We start from the raw sequence: 21,913 nt of genomic DNA, 5'->3' as shown, positions 1-21,913 counted from the left end.
ACAATGATAAACCTTCAAGTACAGTCACTCTCAATTTTACAAAAATATTGACGGTACTTTATCCGAAACTGTTCCTTGTACCTTTAACTTAGTACACTAACATTTTTATGAAAAGACTAAGAAAGCTAATGCAATTCTGAGAAAAAGAATACCACATATTGCCAATTCCATTGAGGTTTAATAAAAATATGGCCATTTAAGTGAACCCACCATTTCCAATTTCCTTTAGTAAACACAGATTTACAGTGTTCTCCATAGTAAAACATCTTTACCTGACCTTTTAGAGGTCAACTTTTGTTCAACCACCTTTAAAAAGAAACCTTATTCAATACAACATACCCCTACATGATATAATCATGATAAAAGCTTCACATCACTTAGAAATACCCTTACATGTATACCCCCCACCCCCCAATCTTTTGATTTTCATAAAAAGTCATGGTTTGAAATGTTTTACCTAATTTTATGAAACGTGTGGCAATTTCCTTGAGTAATTTCTCACACATATGAAAACAATCATCAATGATTCTAAAATTTGATCTTTATTTGTTTATTGTATGATTTGTACCATTTTAATTAACAAATAGACAGCTGTCCTGCTTGTGATTTCTTGTTTTCATGAAAAAAGTAAGCTAACAATCATATTTAGTGAATATCTAATCTATTCTGATTTCTAGTCTCCTTCTAACCATGCTAAAACAGTAAGTTACAACCTACAAGTTAGACATCTGCCTTAAATTAAAATTAAATTCAAACACACCCAGGTAGCTGGAGACAGATCGAGTTGACTTCAATGAAAAATTTTCAAATTTGACATGTTTTTCTACTTTTTTTTATGCATATATACCTTAGAAAGGTAGAAAGAGGTTGTTTCTTGTTCATTTCAAAAGTAATTATCATAGCAGATGTTATTTCAAAGTCAAATGTACATTTACATATCCTACATGTAATCTTAATGCAGACAATTAAATAGAGGGGGGGGGGGGGGATTTTTCAATTATGTAAACACATCTAAATATCTTTATGAAATAAAAAATAAAGGAAACATAATTGCATACTTTTATTGAAAAACAAATTTTCACAGCAATTATGAATTTCTTTATAAACAGCCTTAATTTTGTTTTCATAATTTCTTATCAAACACAAACCACAACATGGCATGATGCTTTCTTCAAGTTCCATTATTGTTTATGCATTATCGGATTTAATTTGAATTACCGGTAAATAGTCTGTAGAACACAAGGAATATGCATGTGGATAGAGGTGACAGGTTAATCTCAGGAGCTGACCCACAAGAATCAACAGGTACCGGTAAAAGCCATGTGGTAACAAGAGTCTGTTTTGAGCTGAAATAAAAAAAAAAAAATAATTAGCTGTGTTTACATACATGTACTAGTAATAGCTGTGTTTACATTAACATATGCATAGTATTTCTGGAAAAAATACACTGACCATGCAGTGTAATAGGTATGACATATCCCAATACATGACATAACATTTAGGCAGTACAAGATCAAAAATTTGCATATCAAGTCATAATATAATATTAAAAAATTTTCATAGGTATAAACACTTATCAAATTGAGAGAGAGAGAGTTTGAGAGAGAGAGAGTTTATTCCCGTACTTGTAGTGCAACAGTCAATATTTCAATTCGTAAATTACAAACGAATATTACCCACCAAACAGCGTCAAAGTACATGTACTGGTATTAGCTTCTGGTATACCATTTTTTATCAATTCTACTGTGTTTTTTTTTTTGCAAATAAATTTAGCAAGGGTTTTTGCTTATTTTCTTATAAATTACATGTTTTAAAAACAATACTATGTGTAATAAGCATAAAACATGTAAGAGTAAACTTAATGAAGAATTTTTAATAGATTATTTTTCACAGAATGTGGTACATTACATGTATGTCAATCTTTATAAAACTAGCGTATATTTCGTGCGCCATAAATTGCAAGTTTTTTGTAAATATCATTTACTTGCATGATAGGTATATATGGTCTAACCAAAATTTTCTTCACAAAGCTACAGCTGTATGTACCACATATATGTTTTGTCACAAGTATACATTTAAAAAAAAACAACCCCAAATTCCAACAGTTGAAATAAACTCAACTCATTCTCTGATAAGTTCATTGTGTTTTGTGCGTGCATATCTTATTTGTCTGCTGCAACAGCAGCCAATCAGCGGTAAGCTGAATCCACAAAAAAGAAAGTTTGTGTTTTAGGAGCGGGTAAATTGTTTATGCGACACTGTCAAGAAAACCACACCAAATAATAACAGGAAACATAAATATTCACTTATATGTATTGTGTTGTAAAGGTTTTTAACACTTATTGCATCTTGCAAAACATGTGATGACCTTAATCATCTGTCATATATCTGATATACATGTAATATGTAAAAGATGGGAGAAATAACGACGGAACAAACTGGGATTCGAACCTGGCCCTCTGAATCTCTAGTCAAGTGCTCTACCAACTGAGCTACATGTATCTGGCACCGGTATTCAAACCAGTCTGACCGTCACATTCCTTCCCCCTTAAATGATCTTCACCCTCGAAGATCACCCCTGGCAGGAGTTAACCTGTTAGTTCCAGGGGTTGGTCACAGCACCAATATTGTAACAGGATGGGAGAAATAATGAAGGACCAAACCGGGATTTGAACCTGGGCCCCCTGAATCTCTAGTCAGGTGCTCTACCAACTGAGCTTTCTGGCACTGGTATTCAAACTGGTCTGATCATCACATATATAAAGAATTATTTTAAACAATGTTGTTCAATAAAAAATAACACGCGCAACCTTCAGTTTTTGTCTGTAATTAATCAATATTGGCGTGCGATCAGTTCTCGCCGAGTACCATTTCTCACCAGTGCATTGTTACGTCATTTCATCAACACATAAAATTATATACGAAAATATGATGTTACAGTGCACCAGCGAGAAATGGTCCTCGACGAGAACTGCTCGCAGGCCAGTACTGCCAGTAGTCAGATGAAAAAAAAGAGAATAAAAAATTACATTTAAAACATTAACAAGGACAATTTAAGTACACATCATAACTGCTAAACAAGAAAAATTATGTGAACTGGTAGAATAGTACGCATAGTTCTAACTTGTAACCTACATGTACAAGTACATGTACCGGGTACCCGTTGGTCTGCTAAACCTTTCTAATGATACAATGATTGGCATCATAAAGATATTAAAGTCATGTTTTAACTCTGAAGTCTGAAGTATACAATTTTATTTACTTGAAGTTATGTCTACAGGATATTCATGACTACATTTGGAGTCTTCTGCACAAGAATATATGATATGTTTCTAATTAGACCCTGCTTTGAATTTTGAGTTGAAAATTCACAATCTGTTATTTTTTTAAATAGATAAATTCAGTTACCCTTTCCAGTCCCCCATGAACCTCGAGCGAGTCTAAACATCCATGTAACATGTAAAAATTACACGTTAGCCTAGTAAACAAACACCCACACCATGACAAAAACAAACAGTGTGCACGTACTTATATACATGTAGACCTACATCTATACTATATACTAAATTTTAACTTTAACTTTTTTAAACTTTAAAAGGAGTAAAAGCCTCACCTTCTTCAGTAACATCCACATAAATCACACACTTTAATGTCCATCTTTTCCCCTTTATTACTCGTAGCTTATCAACGGCTGATCGTCGACAGAAGTGTGGCTGTCAGAATTTCCTCGTAAACGATTCACACGAGAAAAATATCCTCCTTAAACAAATATGTAGTATTGTTCCCTGTGCATGTTCATATGTTTCACAGTAAATTGAAAATGCATTTGTACGTCGAAAGAATACACAACTTCTCTTCTGCATTACGGCTCTCTCTTTTCTACAATGCCGTTCGTTAGGCCCTACTGTTTACATTCGGCGCGCGCGCGGGGGTTACAAACAGGGGCGCCCCGACAAATAGTTGCACATAGAACGTTAAAATAATGTGTGTTCATTGAATTCATAAATGATATAGATATGAAAAAAAAATGAAATTGAATCACAACTATTTATCTAAGACGCAACACAACGTAATGCAGTATATGCCTGGGCCTTAAAGTGGCATTTGTTCGCTTGTGTGTCTATGTAGACAAATTAACTCGTTCATGTAACGTTACGATTCACACATATTTGTTTTATGAAATTTGAAAAAAATAGGGCACAGAACTTTTTAAATTTGATACCAAATGACATTATTTAATATATTAACAATAACTGAATTAATTTTTTTTCATAAAATGATAACGATTTTTGCTATCAGAAAAATACGTGTATGAGCTGCTGACCCCTAATTATAGGGGCCAGCCCTTTTTTCTTAATTTTAAATGAAAGCTCTCGTTATTCTAAACAACTTTTGTTCTATATGTATTAACAAAATATTTTTAGTTTAAAGGTTATAATACAAAAAGCAACAAAATTTCAGCCCCGAAAAAATCTTAAACTTTGGCGACAAATACCTCAAAAACTAACAAAGAAATTACCAAAATTTTCATGCCAGCAAAACTATAAAATGTTACCGACAATTTCGCCAAATTTCATGCATCTATCATCTGTAGTTCCCGAGATCAACTCTGGACAAAAGACCCCCCAATTTTCAATTAAAGGGCAATAACTCATAACCGGAAGTAAATTTTAAAAATTTGAAAAAAACGTCTAGAGATATTAATATCATCTACATACCCTGAAAGTTTCATAGCAATCATACAAAAAATGTTCGAGAAATCTCGTGCACAAAATTTGCGGGAAAAAAAAAAAAATAATAATAAGAAACAGTAGAATAACAGAAGGGTTTTCCGTTGAAAAACGGAAAACCCTAATAAAAACACGTTATGATGTTTATATTTGTGCCCAGGACGCATGGCTAAGTGTATTAAAAGGAAATAGAACGTCTCAGATTCCCAATGCAATCATCAGAGAAAATATATACTGTATGTATATATATGCCATTGAAATTCTTTATTTTCACTTATGATAACACAAATTGAATACTAACTATTTACGAGGTCCAAATTGTCAAAAGTTTAACTATCTATAACTGTACTCAAAACTTTGAAAACGACCGAAAAATTTCATGAATCAAATCTTACTTTGCGATTGCAGCACGAAAAATGAATGAAATAATCATTTCCATACCACTTTATTCCAACAAGTTTGTTAAAAACTATTCATACATGACATTTTGGTGTAATATTTCAACTTCAACTCTGGCGCACTCTACAGAACACTCTGTTTATACGTTTTTAATAAGATACAATGCGTAATTATGAAGAATGAATAAACGTAAATTGTTTGATAAAGCGTAGACATGATCTTTGTTGGATCTTAGATTTGTGACAAATCAGAACATAACAACGTGATAATTTGAAGCAGTGTGGGTAAAACTTTCAGACTGAGCGGGTTGACGTGGAAGCTCCAGTATGCTGAACCGTTCACCACACTCCTGTGTTGCAATCTGAAATTCGATTATTATTTATGGGGATTAGGTGTTCAATTATAACATACATGTTGCATAACAAATCGTACATACGCTTGTACTATCAAAATATTATTATATTTTTAAAGATAGGATAAAGAATTTTCAAATAAGTATCGACATGTCTAGCTATCCAAAATATCAAATGATTGAATAAATGATATAAAATAATGAGTTGTTATTAAATAAAAAGATAATTTTTAAACATCTATCAAACTTCATAAACGAGACGCAAAAGCGGTATTCACCTAGTTACAGATTTGGCAATTTGCGGCGCACAAAAACTTCGCTAGTTTTAAACAATCCAAAAGAATATGTCAGCTTACTTTCACTAAACTTGATAGTTAGAATTTTGGGTGTCACGAATCAACAAAGAGATGTCTGAAAATACAACTATGGAGTATATCCATGATTCAACAACTTGCTATTCTTATTTTTATTATAGTCGATAAATACTACCGTCATATGACCACAAAAACTCACATGATCAGTGTCATGTCTTCTCTTATGAGTCCAGTTTTAAGCTTATCAATTACCTTTATTGAGGAATCAGTACAACCAAGAAACACTCCAGCAAGTCCGTCTGGGGGGTACTCAGAAGATGGGGTAAAGGTCGCCACGGGAATATAGCTCTTCAAAATGTCACATGACTCGGTTACCTGTATTTAACGAAATTAAAGCCTTGATTTAAGTACAAATGTCCTAAAAATAGACCAAAACAATAACAAATCCGGTGTAAAACGACTTTTTCTGTATGCCGTTATTTCTTGTAATATGACATTTGTACCTTGAATCCAGGTTTCCAAATCTGAGTTACAGGAACAGAAGGGCACAGTTTTCTAACGATCAAATTTGACGCAGAAATTTGATTTGAACAGTCAGAATTAAACTCTGGGTACACCTGTTGGTATTTGGCAAGTTCCTCAATTATAAGAATTTTCGAACACTCCGTAGTATGAGCTGTACAGAAATATTTGGATATATTAGCGAATACATGTTATGCACTTTGATAACGGCAATGTTTTTTCGGTATAGTTGTGCCATATTTTATAATTGATCAATGTCAGTATCTTTACAACTATTTATTTCATGTTAATGACGCGTGGTTTTTCATTGACTATACAAAGGCACCTAAAATACGTTGAAAATATCGATGTAAATCTTATATTTAACATATTAGTCATAATGTACACATTAAGGTATGCAATATCATTTTTTTTGGTTGCAATGGAAAGTTTCGTCTCATTTTATGATAAGGTATTTGGGTTACTTGATTTTAAAAGCTGTATGTCACCACGGAGCATGGTTATCTATAAATCACGACGCCAAAACGAAGCATGCACAGTTATCAAAATATCCCATCTCTATTTCGTAATTAGTCTTTTGTGCCCCCCCCCCCTGCATTTTTAATCGTTTTTAGACCCGCCTGGACATCATAATTGCTCACAATTGTTTGATAATCATAAGTTTTTCCTTCAAAAAATATCATTTTTTTCTTTCACGGTAATAAAACCATTTAAAGCTAAAATTAGTTACTAATTTTGTCACTCAAATATTAACTGCTATCTAGTTTGTTGTTTGATATCCAAAACACAGTTTTTATCACCCTAAATTTTTTTTTATATTATAACACAAATGTGTTTGAACTTTTTGTCTAATTATATGCTTTTGCATGTATGTTATTTAAAAATAAAACCTTCAGCCAAAGTCCAATCTTTAAACACCATAAATTGACATCAAAATAATTGGTATTTCGCTTAATTGATTGTACTGGAAAAAAGTTATTATTTAAGAAGAAAAAAAAAAAGAATCTCCCTGGCTACAAAAACCACGATTAAAGTCATAATAAATGTTACATTTAATAGAGTTCATACTTGAAAATAATAAACACTTCCAACAACTTTCCTTTTATTTTAAATAATATGTAATGTTACAATGTAAAGATCACCGTAACAAAAAGATAGGGTAAATCGAGGAATTTGCAATTTTATTACCGATATTTATCTAATAATTTGGTTAAACATCGGAAATAATCAATAAAGAAAATTTAAGAAAGAAACACGCAAAATTAAATTCGGAAATTGCTTTGAAAGCGAAATCATGGCCCTTTGAGATAAGGATGTAACATGTATATTCTTTGAGTTTGTTCTCAATCATAATCTATTGTTTATGTGCATAAAGACTCTTAGACATCATCACATAAGTATTACGAAGTAAGCTGACACGTGTATGTGAATTATAATCTCAACAACTCAAAAGTTTTTTTTAAAATACATGCGTTTATTACATGTTTATTAAACTCTATTCTTCGCAAGATGGCTCTGTTAACTTTATACTCATAGAAAACAAATCTTTTTATGTCTTAAACAATATTTGCCAAAATCAGTCTGAACCAATTGTGATATATTTTCATTATTTTGCATTTAATTAAATTTCACATTAATATTAAATTCACATTAAGCTTACCTACAGCTACTGTGGATGATGATGTATTTTTAAGCGTCACCCAGTTAAACGTTGGTTGCGTAGCTGCTGCCGTTGCAGGCTGTGATGTCATTGCAGCTGGTTGTGCAGTTGTTGTAGTTGGATTTGTAATTGATGCAAATTTTTGTGTGGTTTTTGTAGTTGGTTGTGCAGTTGTAGTTTTTTTTTCAGTTGTTGAAGGTGATTGTGCTATAGTTTGACGTGAAGTTGTTGTAGTTTGTTGTATGGTTATTGTGTTTGATTGAACAGTTGATGCTGTTGGATGTGTTGTGTTAGTTTGCCATGATGTTGTTGCAGTTTGTTGTATTGCTGTTGCGTTTGATTGAGCGGTTGATGCTGTTGGGTGTGATGTTGTTTTAGTTGGTTGTGTTGTTGTTAAGTGAGTGGGTGTGTGATGGGTAATCATTGTGGATGTGTTAGTTGTTCTTGTAGTTGAAGCAACTATTAAAATAAAAAAAAAATATGGATTGAATTATTCTCTTAATCTTTGCGAAAATGCATCGCATATATTTTAATTCATTCACTTCGTTTTACGCTACAGTCTAAAGATTTTCTTTCATCTGATTATTTCTTTAAAAGAGCTTGATTGTCGTTGCCAATTTTTGGAATATATTGTTGTTCTAAAAAAGAAAATCTCTTAATAAAAGATAGGAATTTTAAAAGTTCAAATGTATTGATTTGTCTCTACTAGATTAAAGTTTAAAGATGAACAAATCATATCTTAAAATATTAGGTAGATATGATGGTTACTTTGATGACCACCTAACCTTAATAAATATCTTTTTTGTTGAGAACCAAATTATATCATTTTTTTCATAAAATAAAGATGTGTTTATTTACATTGTAAGTTTAAATAAAGGTTTTCATGATTTTAAAGGCGTTGATGTTTGTGGGCATTTTAAGTCTATATTTACCTCCTTAAAATGAGTAAAGTGTATAAAAATATAGAAAAATGCTCAGATATACATGGAGTTTTTAAAAATAAAGAATAGTTTATGGCCAAATTTATCATATATCTAAGCTTAAGGCAGATTTGATGGTTATATCTTAACCACGAGGCTCCTTTTAAGTTTGTTTGGTAACACTTTAAAATGTTCAAAGCCCCAAAAATGTCAAAATTCAATCAACGTTGTCTGTATTTACATGACGGACAAATAAAGATTTCTAATGTGAAATATTTCTATTATTATATTGTGTCAAAATGTCAAACAATTTTTTTTTTGCGGCACACGTAAATGTTTTATATGTTTACATCAAAATGTAATGCTTAAAATATGTTCAAGTTACTGAGAGAAGTTCAAGATAAAAAGTCATATTATTCCATTTTCTTTTTTATTTCAATCCCTGCTTCATTCATATTATTATATCATCAACTGGCTTTTGAAATTTTAATCGTAATGTAAAACCAAATTGGTACTCACCAGGATTGCAAATGCAGGGGTCTCCATGTTCATATACGGCTTCTATATAGAATAAAATATAGGTTTAGAATTTATTATTGATTTTGACAAAACTTGGTTATTTTACTCAGATAATGTAAATAACAATAGATGACCCATCAATGTGACTTTATACTTTCCTAAATATAAATTTAAATTTCAGTACTCTGGAGAATATGGACGAGAGTTTCAAGACAGTGGACAGGGTGATGATCATGCTTCAGAATTCGATTCAGCTCCTGCCAAACTAAATCAGAGGAAAAATTGTACTGTTTTACTATGAACATAAGTGATTTCTGTAGATTTAGCCTGTGCCTCAATTTAGGTAGTGATGAAACACTTATTATATTGTTTAAACTCATTATGTTTAAACACATCTCACACTCTAATGCTCTATTCCTTTATTCGCGCACAATAGTATAACTTTGTTTCACAACTTTTAACACAGACATCCATATATATATATACAAGGATTGTACCATATGAATTATGTAATATCATACTTTCATGTTAATACTGAAATCTGATTGGATTAGACGCCGTTTATGAATTGTTCTATTACCCTCAGCGTTTTCAACACGCTTGGCAACGGGTAACACAACGAATTGCTACATGCACGTAAATTATGCGCGTACGGTTCGCCGTATAATTCACGTAATTTCTAAAGAAAAAAATTAAAAGCAGTAAAGTTTTTTATCAAATCGGGACTTTCAATAAAATAAGATAAATAGTGCCTGCTCAAGTGGGTAACAGTTGAAATTGATACTCCAATTAAGGAGCCTTCGCGTCGGTAGACAATGGCCATGGTTTTCAAGGGGGTGTCAATTTTAACTGTTGTCCTCCCAAACAGGCATTTTTATATGTTAAACGATATCTCAATAGCATTTGTGATATAAACATTACGTCCGTTCAAATTTCAAATGTTCTTTGCTGTTTAAAATAAATAATTCAATATCTAAATCTTGTAACGACGACCTGATTAGAACTTTTTATGTCTTAGAAAAGGGGAAAAGTCGCATAGGGCTATTCAAGCAATTGACTTAGGTCAAAATACCGCAAGTCATAAAATGAGTGTTCTCAACCAGTTTCCAAACCAGTTTTACAACAGTGGACAACGATTGGCTCTACCGAAATGGCTATAAATTTAAAACTGTGTGTGAAGGCTCATGTCTATTCTTTTTAGAAAGTTTGTTTTGGAAAAAACTATTCCAGAGTATCATCATTTACGAAGTCTTGCAAAGAATTTTCACGCTTTGCAAATGTAACTACATTTTACTTGGCACCTATTTTATCCAGTTCTAGCAAAACTCTACTAGCACACGTACATGTATGCAGTAGAACTGTATGTGTAAATGTCCTTCTCATATATAATTGATCGTAAACCACATATATGTTTGTTTCTTTGAATATATTTATTTAATCAACACTTACCAGCTGCATGTGAATGACACGTCTGTGTGGAATGGTGGTGGGAATAGTGACCAAACAGATGGGTTATAGCATCTAAAATACACCAAAATAGCACATAAGTACGCTGCAGTTACAAAGCTAACAAAATCATATTGTCACAATCCTATGATCTTACTTGCAAATGAAGTATGGTAATGTGAATCGCTGTGCCTACATGTCCGAGCCCATTGATAATCTAAATATGCATTGGAAATGTTTTTACTTTCAAAGTAGAAGACATATAGGATCTCTCATGATTTGCGCTGGTATATGATTTTTATCCAACGAGTTGTGTGTTTTCTATTCCCGAGCCTTGGTGAGGGAATAGAAAACACACAACGAGTTGGATAAAAATCATATACCATCGCAAATCATGAGAGATTCTTTTTATCACATGTTTTACCAAGTATTTTGTTTATCCCAACTTTTTCTGTAAAAATTGTGATTGTGAGCCGCACAACACATTATTTACAACACGTCAACAATGTTACGCATGGAAAAAAAGTTCCTTGAAGTTTAACAAACAGACATTCATTTTCGAACATTTTTTTTATGAATTCATGACAAATAACTGAAAGAACATTAAATGTTTCAAATTTATATCTCAACACCCCTCAACTGAATTAATTATTTACTTTTTCATTCTACGTCAATCAACCGTCTAAACCTACGTAATGATTAACTATGACGTCACGTGGCGTAAGAACACACAGTGGAATATCAAAAATTTATCCCATGAGTGATATCCACCGTATATTGGGATAAAAATGTGATAAATTGTGAAACTATATAATTGCAACAAAGATTATAAAGAATTGAGAGACAAACCATGAGACACATATATTTTTTCTTTTTCTCACCGTATATGTTTGTAATGTGATCTTATTTTGTTAAAGTTAATATGCCGTCTGATGACCTATTGAATTTAGGATTGAAGAATGATATTTTAGAATAAAATGTATTCTTTCTTTAAAAGTAATCGGTATTTCATTGTAAACTGTTTACTAAAATAGTACTTATACTACTTATCATATTTGCTATATACATTAGCCATTAGTTAAGTTCGCTAGCATTGAGTGAATTAGTTTTGAAATTTTATTCAAGGCTTACAATGCATATGCACCTTCCATATGTACTACCAGGCAAAATGTTATGTCGTTCGACCTGACCAATGTGTTTTAAACTATTTTCATTTTCTTGAATAAAATAGATCTGTCTAACAAACAAAAATAAACAAATCTATTTATTATTGGTAATTGAAATTATTAACTTATTGGGGAGTGTTTAGATGAACATTATATTTTTTAATGATGCTATAATTTTTTTTCTTACCTTCAGAAGGCAGATATGGGTAATTAAGATCAAACTTTTTATAACAAATGCATTTATTGTCAGTACCATCAGGATAAAGAGCTACAACATAAATGAGAAAAATTAACAACACAGGGCAAAAAAAGTTAAAAACAATGTATGTTTATTATTGGCATATTGTACTACATTGAAAAACAAAAACAAATTATCATTCGTCACTTTATCAACCTGAGTTATTTAACCTTACATTAGTGCCAACCCAACAACAATCTATAATTTTCATTATATTAAATGTCAAATTGGGTGTTGAAATTAAATATATAAAAAAACATTTTAAGTGAATTCATTTGTAATTTGAAGATATTTACAGCTTTTATTCTACTCCAAAATGCCACCTAAAATTCCAAAAACGCAGTGGAATAAGCATTGACATCTTTTTCTGCTCCTTGAAATGTGGTATTGTCAAGCTTTTAATTAATCATTTTTCAAGATCTACTTTTGTAAAAATCATCGAGACAACCATATTGATAAATATATCACTGCATGGTAACAATTGTAATACCTTATAAAAGACACTAGTAAAATCAAAGTACTGAAGTACTGAAAGCTGGGCTCTGTTGGTGTGTCTTTGTGCATACATGTATTGTGTAGTAAAGACTGAAAATCTCTCTCTCTCTCTCTCTCTCTTATGCTTTTAATGTCGGCAAAGCGTCAGAGAGGGACTAAATATGTAAGCGGCTATCAACAAAAATATGTCTGTCTAGTAGAAAAAAGTTCAACAGTTGCTGCCTTGAATTTTGCAACAAGCGTTATATATTCAATCCCCATTTCTACAACGCGCAGCAAAGTAGTTCATGGAAATTCATGCGCATTGTATGTGTCCAATATGCATAGTCTTGTTTTTAAAACACGTTATTAATAAGAAAAATAAAAAAGATAGACAATTCTCTCGAAATTAAAAAAAGAAACAAAATGCCAACACTTTTGACAAAACGTGGCTCTTTGTGTAACTATTTGGTATAGCAGAAGCTTTTACTTTGACGCTGTTTGGTCTTTTGTTTACTTTTGAAGTTGTGCTATTTATAGTAACATTGGCGATTTGCCTTCCTACAGCCAGGACTCTGCTTTCAGCAGAGCCCGGCTAGAAATGATTTATCGAAACTAAACATTTTTAATAATACATTTTGTAGACACAATTAAATATTATTAAAGTAATGGTAAAATGTACAGTGGTAATGAACAATGAGTACCTGCCATCTGTTCAACTAGTTGTTCTCTGCTCTGTCCGAAATAATGATTCGAATTTTCTTCCATCAGAAATGACCAGACTGATATAACAAATATACTTTTATGTATACATATTATAGGTATAAGATAGATTAGATATAAGATGCAATGTTCAGATATTACTTCTTCTTGCTATCGAACATTTATGTTATAAGTTTGTATTGTGTTTATATTTCTCAATAGCATACATGCATATGTATATGCAATTTCAATAACAACAAAAAGGGGTGGTTTAAATGTCAAATGAATTAATGTACATATGTGCAGTGAATTGTTGACTTTAAAAAAGAAAAAAAAAACTGCAATTATTTCTCTCTTTGTCTTTTTCCAAACCTGTGTGTTCGCTCAAACAGTCTCCCTTGATGTAAGCTTCATAGTCTAAGAAATGAGAATTATTTATAATAAAATTTTAACACAGCCTTACTTCTAATGACGATTTGGACTGAATAATGCTTGTTTTAACCGATATGTATTAACTTAAAGGTGGTGTGGGATACTTCCATGTTGTGAGGTACTATTTATCAAAATAAACAATAAAATCAAGTGTAATTTTATAAAAAGTTTCTTTCCCAAAGTTGTTTCCTAAAAGCGTAGCACAATGGGTTAGCGGTTTTACTATTAATATGTAAGGCATAAGCTCGAATCCCGTCGGGAATTTTGAAATCTTTACCTTTTCCAAAACAATTTCAACGGTGAAAGTATTTTGATCATAATGTACTTCAATTCACATTAATATCAACAAATGTCCCATACCACCTTAAGTCGTATTTAGATAATAAAAAGGACTAAGCTCAAAAAGTAAACTTACTGTGATTAAAATTGGTGTTAGTAGTAGGACTGTGACATGAAGTACATGGTGGTTCTGAGTGAGCATGAAAGGCTTCTGCAAAAATTTAAAAGTGCATTTGCTTTACAAATTGACTTTGTAGTTTTCTTACGATAACAAATATTTAACATTGAATACATTTAACAGAATGTAAAAAAACCGGTTAAAAGCAAAATTATGAAAAAAGAGTTAGTAATTTTAGTTCAGTTAAAAACTGAGTATGCAGAATACCTCTCATATGATAAATAAATCCATAAAAACAATAAACATCCGAATTCAGCAACCGTAGAAGGTCTTGCCAGACTAAAAAGAAACGACAATCGCTAAACATACAAATAATCGAATTCGATAAAAAGATAAGATGGCAACAATTTTCTTTTTTGAGGTCCTTGACAAGTATTTTAGTGAATACTATTTAGATTTCTTGAACAAACAGGGAGTTTAAAAAGCTAACAGGTCACTTTAAAAAAATTGTAAAAAACAAACCTCTCTCTCTCTCTCTCTCTCTCTCTTTCTCTCTCTCAAGAACACACAATTTGAATGTCTTTCCTTACAAATATTCTTAATTGAACGTCTAGGTCAAATATTATATAAAGGTGTGATTTAGTATCATAGTTGTCCCCTTTAACAAATCGATAACTATAGAAATAGTTACAAAAGCAGCATAACAAAACAAATAATTTTAAAATATTCATTTATACCTGTAATGCTGACTTTACTTTCTGAAAATGGTCTTTATATAATGCATTATGGATGCTGTTTACTAACAATATTTTGATACAAACGAATCGCCGTAGATAATAATGTCGTAAACTTATTAAGATGCGGAAGGAGATACTTTTATATCTAAGAATTATGTATCACAGATATTAAATCTATATGTTTCTTTAAACTAATCTGCGTTGTCTTATTATTCATCATGCACATGGTTTTCAGGCACGTAGCATCGTTTTCGAAAGTGGGGGGCCAGACTCATCCAAAAAATCTTGACAGGCAAAAAAAAAAAACAAGTTGCTGTCCTTAAAAAAAGGACTACAATACGTGGACCATTTGCATGTGTTTCCAACGAAAACGTGAAAGCCAGTAGATTATCAGAGATTCCACCGACTCTAGCCTTCTGCTTTTAACATTGTATTACGTATACATGTATGTATAGCCCTGACTTTTTATCTCAGAATTTAAAGGATTCATACTTCTAAAATAATTTTGATCTATCTATGAATGAAGTTTGCATGTACAGTATCAGGCATTCGGTGAATTCTACTATTTGCGCACGCACTACTTTGTTAACTATGCAGTGACAGCTTTGTGTAAATTAAAAATTTCATATTTTGATGCATTTTTCTTGAGATTCAAACTTTTATAGTGACATTTAAGTAACATGTGTATTCGGAAAACAACAAAACATTGCAAATTATGCTATTTGATGCATGTTGTAGTTTCGGCATAACATTAACTTATTTCATAATACTGGTAGTTCATATCACATGCCAATCATTTCTTTAAAAGGAATACTTTGTTTCTGTACTGTTTACCGACAACTTTACAATTACAGCGCCTTTGAACTTATATGTGCATATGGCACGGAATTCCGATCCCGATTCAGATAAACGTGTTAGCCTGGTTCCCTGAGCTACCCATTACGCACAGGAACCAAGCTAGCTCATGCGCAGGCTGAATTTTCCCCATAGCATCCGGTTTAACCTCGCTTATATATTTTCTGCGTGGACCTCAGGGTCCACGCAAAAAAAAACAAAAAAAAACAAAAAAAAACCCACTTTCCCAAAATCTTCAAAATCCTAATTCGGGGGGTGGGGGGGTGGGGGGTGGGAGGGGGGGTGGGGGGTGGGGGGGGGGGCTGGCGTAATATATAACTTCAATTTCAATCCTTATTTCCTTATTTACATATCAATTTTTTACATCCCCCCAAAAAAAGTGGGGGGCCAACTCCATGGTAATTCAATTTTTTATATGTAAATTTTAAAAAATTCGTTGCTGCGAGAAAAAGTGGGGGGGCCAGGCCCCCCCCCCCTTGCCCCCCCCCCCCCCCCTGATGCTACGTGCCTGGTTTTAAGCTGTTTACGATAGATGCCGTATATCTGCGCGGTAACATGGGCTTTTGAAACTGGTTTAAGTTTTTGAAGTAGGTGCATTCCAGTTATTCACCAAACTTGCAAGTTTCAGAAGCTGAATGGAGTTAAGGTTTTGGAACGGGTTCCCTCTGATGATTATATCTAACTTATTACTGGTCGTAACTTCAACGTGCATGAAGTGTGCGTCTTATGATACCTATGCACGTGACAGATTTAAATGCTTAATCTGAGCCACAGGTTTCAGATACTGGAGGAGGTGTAGGTTTTTAAGCTGTTAAAGCTTTCACAGCAGGTTCTTCTTTTGATACACAAATTGTAATTATTAGTTGTTCAATCTTTATAAAATTTTGACAGATGCTGCATCTTGTGATTTTGATGCACTCCACAGGAGTGGATGATGTATCAGAGCCATAGATTTCAGATTTTTGAAAAGGTTTATTGTTGGAATAGGTCACATTTTAAGATAGATAATAGTACTATTTCAAACTTGTATGGTTGATTTATAAATAAATGAATCGCGGATCTTGATTATCTAGATACCAGGGTTTGTAACAACTCATAACGTGATAGCCTCTTGGAGCTTGCTAGTATGTAATTAAGTAAATTCTGTTCATACCTAGTCAGACTTAAACAGTTATAGTATTACTAAGATCAGACACAGGGCTTGATCGTCATTATCTTGTTGCTGAAGCAAGTATCAGTTTTTATAGTAAATTGCCTGTTGGAAGAAAGTTGTTGTTGTTAACTTTCATGCATCAATATAACTTTGAATTTGCAACTTAAGGCTAGCTTCAGATACAGAGTCTTATCTCCATTATCAAGAATGCCAAGAAACCTTCTACCTCACTCAAACTTGCTTTGAAGATATGTTTGTTGCAATTTTGATATAAAAAAATTGTATCATGTGATACGATATTGTATTATATGATATTGTATTATATTTTTTATCATATGATATTGCATCATATAATATGATACAGTGTTGTGTCAAATTATATTGTATCATACGATCCAATGTCATATTATAAATCATAAATGATACAATATCATATATAATACAATAGCATACAATATCAAAATTTGTAATTTCAAATCATGCTATATCAAACAATATGAAACCATATGTTAAAATATTGTAATGTATCATGTGATATGATATTGATCACATGATATTATACTTAATCACATGTTTATTTCAATATGCGGTAGATATCACTCATGTAATTAATAAAGCAATAAGGAATCATTCTTTGAGTATTATGAGGTTATATTTTTGGTCGGGATGTGATCAAATCCAATAAAGTCTGAAGGTATCATACAATATGTTATGATATTGTATGATGTGATATAATACAGTGATGTATGAAATTATACGATATCTTTTTTAATTATGATACGATATCATACATTGATACGATGTCATATCATATTAAACAATATCATATTGTATTATGATATACTACAACATTATATCATATCATGTTATAGGATATGGCATAAATTTTTGTTAGAATTGTTCATTATCAACATATTTTTATTGCAAATTACCCCTGATTTGGATCTGCCAAAGTGTGTTCATCACCATACTCTCATTTTTGCTATTTCCGGCTTTTAATTAATTTCACAATAATTACTTATAAGGTAATATTCAATTATAGCTTACGGACATCCTCTCACACGTGTTGGAATACAAAAGGTTTAAGCAGGTGCTCTGGTACAGGGATTTTTTTCCCAACAGTCTTCATTTATAAGTATAGATATTGTTCACATTCATGGAATATACAAACTTTGCGAATTGCGAAGATCTATATACCTTAGTATCTGTAAAATTTGTAACAGTGAAAATGTCCCAGAAGCACTTGCTTACAAGTATTTCTAATATTTTGTTAATTCATTTAATATAATGCAGGTCAATATTAAATGCTGATGAAGGAATCACAGGTAAATCAAATATATGGTTATTATAAGGAATGCCACATATACTCATAGAAGAAGCAAGGAAAAAAAATCTTACGTTGATTTCTTGTATGACATTTAGAAGAAGGTTCCTTCACTCCATGATTGTAAGGCACGTGCGATAAATAGCTTGTGATGATTTCTTAGGAATTACAAAAAAAAATAGAAAATAAAAGTAAAGCAAAACAATACTCATGTTAAAATATTACATGTGTTAATCTGATGTGTGTTTTTACCTTTGTAGACATGATTGGTCATATGATGATGATGGTAATTGTCATCTACAATAAAACAAATAAAATCATTTCAAATACAAAAAAACCCCAAAATGCATTGTCATTAATCATTGAGTAACATACCCCGATCCGTAAAAGAGTAATATACGTTTGATGAACTATTGGAACATTCGCAGTTTGGAAGTCTCAAACCTAAAACAAATATAAAGTCAAAGACAACTTAACAAAGTTCTTACTCCGACTCTGAGAACTAACAGTAGGTACCAAAGATTGATAACAACGGAAAGGGTAAAAATCAAAGTGTGACATGAACAATCCTAGACGAATTGTAAAGAAAACAAAGAAAAAAAATATGTGATTCTTAACGATTTTTCCTTAAAGTGTAAACTAATCAAGGTTGTGATTTAATTATGTTTATTGTGAGTTACAAAATGTTTATCTCTTAAATGAAGAGTTAATACTATTTTGTTGTTATGATTGATCTTAATAAAATGTTACATTTATCTAGTTTCATAGTAAGGACCAATCTTCATACGTTAGGTAATCAAAACAAGAGGAAAGGTTATCTGTACCATGTTTGACTTACCTGCCATCTCTCTGACTAGCGTGAACAGACAGTTGTGGTCGTTCCGGCGGAGATAATCTAGTTTATTGATCACTGTAGAAAAATGCCATCGTATGTAACAGTTATATATGTAAATTATTGTTGTTTTCATCATTTACATTTATTAAAGGTTCAGAAAAAGCAGTACATCGTAAATCGTGCAAATATCTTTTCTTCGTTTTTTTTTTAAAGTTTTCATATTTGGTTTTAAATGATTTCCATGCAAGTGTTAAATTTGTGAAAATAAAAGAACATAGATTTTGCGGCAGTTAGTATATATATATATATATATATATATATATATATATATATATATATATATATATATATATATATATATATATATATATATATAAAAGCACTAAAAATAACCAACGACACGAACAATAAAATAATATATTGTCAAATTTTCGGGACAACCCGTCCCTTCTTCAGGACAACAAAATAAAAACTACATAAGACAGAAGAAAAACATCTACAAATATATAAAAACTAGATAATGTTTAAACACCGAATTTGCTAGTGCTTCTTATATATATATATATATATATATATATATATATATATATATATATATATATATATATATATATATATATAAAACAGAATGCGACAGTCCAAATTAAATAAATTGTTTACTGTTAGCGCTTTCAGCCATGTCGGCTCTTCAGACAGTTATACAAAATTAAAAACGTTGTTTGTAACGTTGTCAATGACGTCGTGTTTTTAAAGTTCATTATGACGTCACAATGTACATCAAGGTAGCGATGGCGTGAACTTTATCAACGCCGTTAAGCAATGCATAGACATATAATACAATACATATAGAAATTATATATATGATAAATCTATTTTCGATTAAGTTTCGGGTTAAATATTTTAATAAAATAGTCTTCTTTTACATTGTGACGTCATAATGAACTTTAAAAACACGACGTCATTGACAACGTTACAAACAACGTTTTTAATTTTGTATAACTGTCTGAAGAGCCGACATGGCTGAAAGCGCTAACAGTAAACAATTTATTTAATTTGGACTGTCGCATTCTGTTTTATTTATTTAAGTATTTTTTGCTGTACCAAGGCTTTATTTATCTACATATATATATATATATATATATATATATATATATATATATATATATATATATATATATATATATATATATATATATATATATATATATACATGTGGTTATGAAGTTGGTTGGTCATGCAATCAAATCCTGTGAAGCCTTTTTGGTAGTTTTGATCAAGTATTTTTTCACATTGCGGTTTATTATTTATATTTACGTTTGAAAAGACAATTCATCTATACCTTTATTATCATATTTTATCCGCATGTTTTCTTTCCGCCTACCTTTGGTAAACGTGGAACGTGATGATAACGAACATAATTCAAAATAAAAAATCCCGAGAAAAAATTACAAAACTGGAGCAGAGCAAACACGAACCTCCACAGAAACTTGAGTAGTTTTTGGTGCCATGAAAAAGTGGGGATTCTAAGCTGAGCGGTCATACCCGCAGTGTGAATTTTGTTGTTATCAGGAAAACAGAAAAATCCGTTGACAATTCGGTGAATAATAATGGCCAACAATAAGTATGAAAAACGTCAGTCAGCATCCGAGATAGCGAAAGATTTATTTGCTGAAAAGGTCGTTGTATCGATCGTATTACTTACACAATGACGACTTCAATCCATGCTTTTGATTTTTTTGTTTTATCAACTTGTTTGTCAGTAGTTTGCCTCGTTTTACAAATTAATCATACAAAGAGCACGCACTTGTGTATCGAGTAAAATCAGATACAAAACATCACACACAGGTGATTAAGGTATATCTTTACATAAACAAGGAAAGTTGACAATAGGAAAATTGAAATCATCACGTCTGTCATAAAGTTTTGTTGTTATGTAACCTTTAAGGTCATTTTCCAGTAAAATATCTAAATATGAAACTGATGAGCTAGACTATGTGGTATCTTCAATTTCGAGATTTGATTTAGATGTATACATATTCTTTTTGTATATTGTGATATTGTTTTCAGAGAGATGGAGAGAAAATCACCAAGTATAGAAGGGTCCAGAGACAACTTGTAAGAGACTATGTACAAATAAACCATATTTGAAAGATCAACTACCAACTTTGTGGAAAACTATGCAGGACGCGGATCCACTGTTTCTAATAGCTAAAAACCAAATTTTAAAAAAGTTGATTCTCCCTCAGTCAAGAATTTTTTTTATAGGCGCTTAACTTTTTGGGTGTAAATATAGAAAAGATCTTGAAAATATTCCAGTGGAAAGTTTTACTGCCGATGGAGGAATTTTTGATACTAGATCGGATGTTTTCAAAACTTGTAAGGTAGACTTTTCAAAACGTTATACACAAAGTGACACAAACTTTGACATAGAATTATATAATGAATGTCTACAACATACACAATATCTTAACGATATTATGGCGATGCTCTCATATACACCTAATATATAACTTAAAAATATTATCTTTAGGGAGATAGTTGTTCATGCTGTATTACATTCAAAAGAAGGAAAGGCAACTGAGTTCGACCAGATGTATCATAAAGTCATCAAAAACTATGAAATCATTCCCATACTCTAGACTTAATTCCTGTTGTATTTTCAAACAGGCTCAATCTCACAGCAAAGCACGTCAACTGAATTGCATAGATGAATATATGTACAATTGTATAAGGCAATA

The 21,913-nt window shown here is 31.6% G+C and overlaps 1 protein-coding gene and 1 long non-coding RNA gene across 2 annotated transcripts in view; both read right to left on the bottom strand.

Moving 5' to 3' along the window:
• Window positions 1-1,043: 1,043 nt before the first annotated feature.
• LOC136275238 (uncharacterized) lies at window positions 1,044-3,914 on the bottom strand. Its single transcript, XR_010713759.1, has 2 exons — window positions 3,614-3,914; window positions 1,044-1,346 (listed from the first exon to the last, which is right to left on the bottom strand). It is a non-coding gene; the product is annotated as an uncharacterized lncRNA (long non-coding RNA).
• Window positions 3,915-5,149: 1,235 nt separating this feature from the next.
• The window catches only part of LOC136275239 (uncharacterized), a 47,033-nt gene continuing 30,269 nt past the window's right edge, over window positions 5,150-21,913 (bottom strand). Inside the window, exons 13-28 of the mRNA XM_066083523.1 lie at window positions 19,179-19,250; window positions 18,716-18,784; window positions 18,593-18,637; window positions 18,415-18,498; window positions 14,539-14,610; window positions 14,290-14,364; window positions 13,815-13,859; window positions 13,445-13,522; window positions 12,216-12,296; window positions 11,020-11,079; window positions 10,866-10,937; window positions 9,417-9,681; window positions 7,978-8,436; window positions 6,299-6,471; window positions 6,048-6,170; window positions 5,150-5,490 (exon numbers count right to left, since the gene is read on the bottom strand). Coding sequence (XP_065939595.1) covers window positions 9,587-9,681; window positions 10,866-10,937; window positions 11,020-11,079; window positions 12,216-12,296; window positions 13,445-13,522; window positions 13,815-13,859; window positions 14,290-14,364; window positions 14,539-14,610; window positions 18,415-18,498; window positions 18,593-18,637; window positions 18,716-18,784; window positions 19,179-19,250 — 848 coding nt within the window. The 3' untranslated portion in view covers window positions 5,150-5,490; window positions 6,048-6,170; window positions 6,299-6,471; window positions 7,978-8,436; window positions 9,417-9,586. The remainder of the gene's footprint in view (window positions 5,491-6,047; window positions 6,171-6,298; window positions 6,472-7,977; window positions 8,437-9,416; window positions 9,682-10,865; window positions 10,938-11,019; window positions 11,080-12,215; window positions 12,297-13,444; window positions 13,523-13,814; window positions 13,860-14,289; window positions 14,365-14,538; window positions 14,611-18,414; window positions 18,499-18,592; window positions 18,638-18,715; window positions 18,785-19,178; window positions 19,251-21,913) is intronic.

This window comes from Magallana gigas, chromosome 5 (genome assembly GCF_963853765.1).
Source record: "Magallana gigas chromosome 5, xbMagGiga1.1, whole genome shotgun sequence".
In the NCBI taxonomy this organism is placed as follows: Eukaryota; Metazoa; Mollusca; class Bivalvia; order Ostreida; family Ostreidae; genus Magallana; species Magallana gigas.
This window is presented reverse-complemented; position numbering and strand designations above follow the sequence as displayed.